This window comes from Lactuca saligna, chromosome 9 (genome assembly GCF_052625555.1).
Source record: "Lactuca saligna cultivar CGN05327 chromosome 9, ASM5262555v1, whole genome shotgun sequence".
Lineage (NCBI taxonomy): Eukaryota > Viridiplantae > Streptophyta > Magnoliopsida > Asterales > Asteraceae > Lactuca > Lactuca saligna.
The window spans coordinates 162,170,726-162,179,041 of NC_136425.1; the positions used below are offsets into that span (position 1 = coordinate 162,170,726).

At 34.6% G+C, this 8,316-nt stretch overlaps 2 protein-coding genes across 2 annotated transcripts; one reads left to right on the forward strand and one right to left on the reverse strand.

Moving 5' to 3' along the window:
- The first annotated feature begins 843 nt into the window (after positions 1-843).
- LOC145015372 (BES1/BZR1 homolog protein 4-like) lies at positions 844-3,334 on the forward strand. The gene is made up of 3 exons (XM_078973837.1): positions 844-1,394; positions 2,165-2,811; positions 3,039-3,334. Exons 1-3 carry the CDS (start codon positions 1,182-1,184, stop codon positions 3,040-3,042), a joined length of 864 nt encoding a protein of 287 aa, XP_078829963.1. The 5' UTR covers positions 844-1,181; the 3' UTR covers positions 3,043-3,334.
- Positions 3,335-4,390: 1,056 nt separating this feature from the next.
- Positions 4,391-8,045, reverse strand: LOC145015277 (uncharacterized). Its single transcript, XM_078973731.1, has 5 exons — positions 7,756-8,045; positions 6,601-7,455; positions 6,163-6,363; positions 4,848-5,043; positions 4,391-4,760 (listed from the first exon to the last, which is right to left on the reverse strand). Exons 1-5 carry the CDS (start codon positions 7,855-7,857, stop codon positions 4,576-4,578), a joined length of 1,539 nt encoding a protein of 512 aa, XP_078829857.1. The 5' UTR covers positions 7,858-8,045; the 3' UTR covers positions 4,391-4,575.
- Between the last annotated feature and the right edge of the window lie 271 nt (positions 8,046-8,316).

Below are 8,316 nucleotides of genomic sequence, written 5' to 3' on the forward strand. Positions count from 1 at the left end.
TGTGTAATAAAATTTAAAACATTGACCAAAAATATAAATTCTGAAAGTATGATGATATGGTATTTGGATAAAATGATCAAAATGTATACAAATGTGGATTTTTGAGACTTAATGTAATAAAAAAAACTTATAAGCATTGAATTAATTATGAAATCAAAAGATAAAGATTTTTATGGAGTTTTTTTTATCAGTTTAAACGATTATATTTTAAGTTTTATGTTTTTTATTATAATTTTTTCTTTTCAATTAACAATAAAAAAATTCAAAAATGTAAAAATACTATATTACTTTTTAATGTGTTAAATTTTTTATATTTTTAAAAGTCTAATTTTAGCTTTTTGTATCTCATAAAAATCTAAGCGTATTTCATCCGATCATTAAAAAAAACTACTATATTGTTTAAATTAATGCTTTAAAAACTTTATACATTTTGTGAAATTTTATATTCTAAAACTTGTTGCCACAACATTTAAAAGCTAGTTACCTAGTATTTAAAACTTAAATCAGACACTTTCAGAAAATATAGGAGTTTAAACATACTAAAAAGTAATATAATAATTTTTGAATATTTAAAAAATATATGTTATGCTTTTCTAGAATTTACTATTTGTAATGAACAAACAAAAAACAATGAATGAAATTATCACCTCCTTTTATAAAAAGTTACCATAAGGGTAACAATGTCATTCCATGTATCCATTTATATTCTTTAACAAGAAGCCAGTGGCAAATTCCGTAAATAATCAGAACCGTTTGACAATAACAAGTCGTCAGTGTTCTAATGGCCCACACTACATGATGGGCCCACACACACTTCCGTTCACATACATTTAATAGCCCCTGGCCTTTCCCTCTCAATTCTCACCAATCCGCTCTTCGCTTCGCCGCAGATCAGCCGGTTCTCCGGCGAAATTGTTCATAAATGCAGTTACCTGTACTCGCTGCTTAAACTTTGTCTACCTTTCATCCGGCTACTTAATTAAAACTCCAGTTCATTCAATTGTTGCCTTTTTTTTTCTGCAAATTTGAGCATACACGATATAAATTTGTTAGTACACATGTCGCTCTAATCGCTGCTACCTACACAAATTGTTCCGATCGAGAAAGTGTTTCCTGCATATTTATGTGTATTTTGCACAGACCTCATCGCCGGTGTTTTGTGTGTTTAGAGGGGGGGAGAGATGTCGGGAACTCGGATGCCGACATGGAAGGAGAGGGAGAACAACAAGCGGAGGGAGCGGAGGAGGAGGGCGATCTCGGCGAAGATATTCGCCGGCCTGAGAATGTACGGCAACTACAAGCTGCCTAAGCACTGTGATAACAACGAGGTCCTCAAAGCCCTCGCCGACGAGGCTGGCTGGACCGTCGAGTCCGACGGCACCACATATCGTAAGGTACACTTTCTGTAATCAAATCTGATTCGATTAGTTCATGAGAATATTGCCGAATTCATTCGATTTTGAATGTCTTTCTGTTCTTACTGATGAATTTCTTTCCAAAATTACGAACATAAGATGTTAGGGTAGCTGTAAGTATTGGTCCAAATAGCCGGTGGTTTAGTTTGGCGCATTTTAGCTAGTCATTGTCTTCTTCAGGTAAAAAGATGCCTCATTTCTTCCATCTGTTAGGAAATTAGAGTGTAACATCTCCTGTGCCATGGCGCATGTTAGCATTAAGATTTTAGGGTTTGAGTTAGTTCCACTCCGGCGTACATTAGATCCGGCCAGTACTTTGAACAGCTTTTATACGTATTCATTGTGTTCTTTTGTTGGACACACATATCAAAAAGATTCCCCCAATTAGACCCGAAAAGACAATAACACCCTTCAAATATCCCATAATTTCTTCTTCGAGTGTAAATAACTAAATATTACATGGCAAAACAAACCAACCAACCAACCATGAACCATGAACCATGTATTCATTGTATTTCATTTTTCCATTCTAGAAACTACCATTATGTGTTAATACTATGACTTTGTTTTGGAAAAAAAAAGTTATTCTTCCATCAACCCTAATTTAAGATCGTAAACATTATTTGAAATGTCTATATAGCCCACTTGATAGCTGACATAATAACTGCTAAGAGTCAAACCTTTGATCGTTTCTCCAAGTACATGTGTTATACTTAGTATTACATTATCAAGTGTTTTGTGCTATTTAGGGATGCAAGCCTGCGGATTGGGCCCACATTGGTGGTTCAATATCTGCGAGCCCAGGCTCATCATACCAACCGAGCCCCTATGCCTCATGTAACCCTAGCCCACCTTCATCATCAATCGCAAGCCCAACAACCAATCCTCACCCCGATTCTCTCATACCATGGCTCAAAAATCTCTCATCATCATCGTCATCATCATCCATGTCCTCTAAGCTACCCCATGCTTACATCCACAACGGTTCCATAAGCGCACCGGTGACCCCACCTGTGAGCTCACCAACCGCTCAATCCCCACCTCGGATCAAAACCAGCTCACCTTGGGGTGCACCGACCCTTTCTTGGTTCTCTGGCGTTCGGGTCCCACAGAGTGGACCTGCGTCGCCTACGTTTAGCCTTGTGGCTGCAAACCCGTTTGGGTTTAAGGAAACAGGTTTGGGTCATGGTGGGTCCCGGATGTGGACCCCCGGACAGAGTGGGACTTGTTCCCCTGCGATTCCTCTAGGGTTTGATAATAATGCGGATATTCCAATGGCGGAAGTCGTTTCAGAGGAGTTTGCGTTTGGAAGGGTGAAGCCGTGGGAAGGAGAAAGGATTCATGAGGTGTGCGGACAGGATGATCTTGAGCTTACTCTTGGCGGTTCAAAGGCCAGGTTCGTTATGTATGACATTACATGATATGACAGAACAAACTTGAAAATATAGATTGAAATGCATACTTATGTTAATAGGACAAAAGCTTCAATTACTGTCCTACCAAAAAGGTGGAACAAGATGGGATAGAGGCTAGTCCTGATGTCTCGTCTGTGCAAAAGACGAAAATAATCTTCTGACCTCATTATGATAACTAACCCTAAAAAGTAAAAATACTATTGTGCAGATAAAATGTGGCCTAGAGAAGAGATCATCACTATTAATGTGTGTTTATAGTTCCTAGTGGTTGAGGTGAAGATCTAGGGTTCAAAACCTGGCATGCCCAAAAATACTGTTGATGCTATATAATTTTCCACTTGCGGTGAAAGGCTCTAGTTTGATTCACATGGTATGGTTATGGTTTATTATTATTTTTTTTAAATTAAGGTATGTTATATGTATGAATGAAAGATGTGTATTTGATTGTATTCAATTATTGTTATTTTGCAATGAATGAAGTTGTAGATTGATTTTTTTTTTTTATTTTATTTTTTATTTTTTATGTTGGTGTGATAAATGATTACTATTGGTTCGTGGTAAAGGATCCTAAGTAACAAGTATGTTGGCTTTAGTAGAAAGAGAAACGAAAAGGGGTAGGTGGACCATAGCACTATGGGTTTTTAATAATTGCATGTTTTGGATTTTGACAAAAATATGCAATTAAAACAAATTAAAATTAAAATTGACAAAAATATGTTTAGCTTTATCGATTACAAATTTGGCATGTAATTTGCAATTAAAACAAAATAGTGACCTCCCTTTTATCATTCTCTCGCCTTTTTGTAAATAATTCCACTAAGGCCTCAATATGCTTTGTATGAGTCCTAAAAGTTGAAGAGGTTAAACTTATGCAATAGGAAAAGGAAGGTAGCAAAACTAAAACTTGGTTATTATTAAGGTTATAAATGAGTAACGAACTATTTTTTTTTCCTTGTAAAACACCATAGTTTTATTTTATTTCAATGGTAGTTTTGTGAACACAAAGTTGATTACCTTTTGATATCACTTTTTAAATAAATGGTGTTTTGTGATAAAAACAAATACTTCATTACCCATTTTAACATTAGCCCTTGTTTATTTTGTTTCATATACGTTGTCATGTAACACATTACAAATTACCTTATTTTAGATACACCGAAAAAAAAAAAGAGTAATTAAACTTTGTAAAGAAAAAAGTGAGGTATTCATATAAACCAATTCTCAAACTTGATTACTAATTAATGAAATTTTTCCTTGTAAAAGTCAATTGATTCAAGTGAATCATTTATACTAATATACAAATTTAAGTGGTCACCTTCTATTACTATACTTTTGAAAAACATAAAGTGCTATAGACATAAAAGTTGCTATAATTTGGTCATTTGTGGTTGGACCCTATATATTATTTAGGTCAACGAAAGTCGTCCCTTTTTTAAAGATATTTCCACTACTACCACTACAACCCTTATTTCCAATTTAAAATGTAACATCTAACTCTTTGAAACTGAGTCTCATTTACCCTTTTTAGTGGAACTTATACAAAGGCAACACAATAAACAGTTAAACACAATCACCATCTTATAAATCAATAGTTTTGCATATAAACAAACAAATCAATCGGTTTTAAAATGCATTCACAAACAATCCAAATGAATCTAATACCCCCAAATGGTTCTTTCGCTATACAAAGCAAGACTTTGTCAAGAACAAAACAAAGAATGCCAAATTTTTTAAAGAAATAAAAATTATTTATTTACTTTCATATACAACTCCGAGAGCGCATTGTAGAGGATCGCAGCCGCAGGAGGTCGAGGTAACGTCCCAAGAAGAATATCGGATGATTTTATTGATGGGTTTCCATAAAATCTGCAATTTTCTTGCACACGTGTTGTCACCATGCTTCCTTCAAATGAACACCCAACAAAAGCACCTGAAAATATAATAAAAGAAAAAATCAAAAAGACCCTTTGTTTTAAAACTAATGTAAAAAATATCTAAATATGAATTCAAGTGTTACCTTTACTACAACTGTAAGTATAGCAAGCAGCATATCCACCATCACCTGCCCGAAAACCAGCTTCAGCTGCCCGCCCAATAACACCAGCAGCTGCACTCGCACCTGCCCCAACCGATAAATGTGCGTTTCCACCAAATGTCCTGACCGCATCACTATTCCTTAGCACAATTATAAAATCAGTAAACTCCCCTCCAACCTGTTTTTGTAAAACCACACAAAAACATGTCAAAACATATCAACTAAGAAGTTAATACAAATGTTTTTTTTTTTGATGTAAAGAAGAAAACAGATACTAGCAATAAAGCTGAAATAGGTGGAGGGAAATAAAGTAGAATGCAGATACTAGCAAAAAAACTTGCAATGGAAATGGATGGAGGGAAATAAAGCAGAATGCAGATACTAGCAAAAAATTTGAAATAGGTGGAGGGAAAATAAGCGAAAAGCAGATACTAGCAATAAATTTGAAATAGGTGGAGGAAAATAAAGAATAAAGCAGATACTAGCAAAAATTTTGAAATAGGTGGAGGGAAATAAAGCAGAAAGCAGATACTAGCAAAAAAAGTTGCAATGGAAATGGATGGAGGGAAATAAAGCAAAATGCAGATACTAGCAAAAAATTTGAAATATGTGGAGTGAAAATAAGCAAAAAGCAAATACTAGCAATAAATTTGAAGCAGGTGGAGGAAAATAAAGAATAAAGTAGATACTAGCAAAAATTTTGAAATAGGTGGAGGGAAATAAAGAATAAAACAAATACTAACAATAAATTTGAAATAGGTGGAGGGAAATAAAGGAGAAAATAGATACTAGCAATAAATTTGAAATAGATGGAGGGAAATAAAACATCAAGTTGAAATGGTGGAGGGAAAAAAGTAGAAAACAGATACTTGCAATAAAATTGAAATGCGTGGAGGGAAAGAAAGCAAAAAGGTAAATACTAGCACTAAAACAGAGGCAAATACTAGCAATAAAGCTGTTGAAACAAGTACAGAGAAATAAAGCAAAAAAAAAAGATACCAACAATAAAGTTGAAATGGGTGGAGGTAAATAAATTTGAACTAGGTGGAGGGAAATAAAGCAAAAAGCAAATACTAGCACTAAAGCAAAATGCAGAACGTAGATACTAGCAATAAAGCTATTGAAACAAATAGAGAGAAATAAAGCAAAAAAACAGATACTAGCAATAAAGTTGAAATGGTCGGTGGGAAATAAAGCAGAAAGCAGATACTAACAATAAAATTGAAAGTAAAAAGGAGACAAGAGTAAGCAGATAATAAATACTATATGGAGAGAAATGGTAGTGTATATATTTCACCTGAGCTCCCCAACCCATACCAAATGAAGAAATAGCAGATGGTGGAGACCACGATCCATCTTCTCTACGGGCAATAACTAAACCCGTACCCACATTGTAAGTCACCATCATTCCAACTTTTGCAACCGTAATAATCGCAAGCCCTTTCGCTTGTTTTAAAATAGAATCCGGTATTGATTTTTCAGGTGTCAAAGCTCCAACCTATAAAATATTCATAAATGTCAACCAAAATTCTTCAAAATCCATGTGGGCCCCATTTGTTTTGTTACACATGACATAACATGACAGGTTGTACTTGTATTTGTACTGATAGTAATGATAGTTTGATACTGATGTTAATGGGACAAAAAATTGCAGCTTTTTTGTCTCACCCAGAAAATGCATGGTTGGGTTAGTAGAAAAGACGTAAATGCCCTTGTAATTGAAGATATCTTTTACCTTAAAGTAACCTCGAATCGTATTTGCAGCTTTATAAATCTCTTGTTCCATACTTTGCCCCCAGGGGAAATTAAGCCAAGATCTCAAAGTACTAAGATCCGTCAAATCACGTGTCGCCACCTGTACTGCACGGCTAACTCGGTCCATCAAGTACACTTGCACACACTGAAGCCTCACACAACACACATCACAAACTCTTTGTGGGTCCCCTTTACGAAACTTTTCAGGCAATAAACTCCTTCCTTTTGAACACTCATTACAAAACACACCCCCACAGAATCTACAATGATGCCTTGAACACATTATAGGATGGAATCTCACGTTACAGAGCATACAATAAGAAGCTGCACTATCAGCCAGCCATTTTGGTGGCTCGGCTTCTAGAAGCTCCTTAATGGTATCAGCATTGACTTCTGTAAGATTGTTTGAGACTTCTTTCCATGTACGTTCTAGAAGTTGATCTGATAACCATGAAATTTGATATGCGTATGTATCGCCTGAAGTGATTGATCTGACTTTGCCTTGAGCTGCAAGTAACATATCAAGAACGACATCCCAGAGTGTTAATTCCTTGTCTTCGTTGACAAAATCATCCCATTCCATGTTGTTGTCGAATTGGTTTGGATTGATTCCCAGACCTCGATTCCATTCTTCTCGTTGTGATTCTGACATTGGTGGAATGGAAACAGGAATCCAAACTCCAGTGTCTTCGGTTAAGGGTGGGTCGTAATAGAAAAACTGATCTTTATTAGTATCTGTTTTTTCCACTTCGAGAACAGAATTTTGTTCTTCGCTAAGATCAGAATTTTCCACTATATCGTTGATTTCGTTGTGATCATTGGCATCTTCAGAAACCTAAGCATTTACATTCGAATATAAATTTGAATCCATTGATGTACTTCTCGGTGTTGTTTAATTGATAGGTTGCATTTGTTAGAGTTGATCGTAGACTATATGTCTTAAATTCCAACACATAAACAAGTAAACATCAAAGCTAGTCTTTTAGGAAACAATATCGATGAACTTAATTGAGGAAAAAAAACTAAACTTGGTATGTTTCATCTAGAATTAACAGAAAATAATATAATTCGAGATAGGAGACAAGAGAAAAGAGAAAAGAAAACATTCATGGGTTGTAAGGAGAGTTAGGGTTACCTTGGGAGTAAGGAATTTGGGTTCGTAATCATGGAGATGAATGATCGGGTATTGAACGACATTAGGCTCTTCCATCGGATAGGTATTGCTAGAGGCATCCATCAATCCATCTGCGTCGGAATTGATTGATTACTTGTGATGATCGAACTATGAAAAGCTTGGATCAAATAAAAATTGAGAGGATTTAGAAGGTGAATTATGATTAGGGTTTTGTTGTGCGTGATAGTCACTCATGGAGATGATGATGATGATATATAGAGAACCTACTTATCCATATTTTCCCCCAATCGTTGAATGTTTAAGAATTTTACGCAAATTAATACTCAAATAGTCAAATGCGTGAATTTCGAATTTCGAATTTTATTTTATGGAAATTCCTAAAAAAAATTCACAATGCTAAAAAATAAATGAGTATGTTATATTTTTGTTCAATAAAATTATTTTATATTTTTATTTTGTCTAAATTAATGTTTAATAAAAGTTATATATATATATATATATATATATATATATATATATATATATATATATATATATATATATATATATATATATATATAT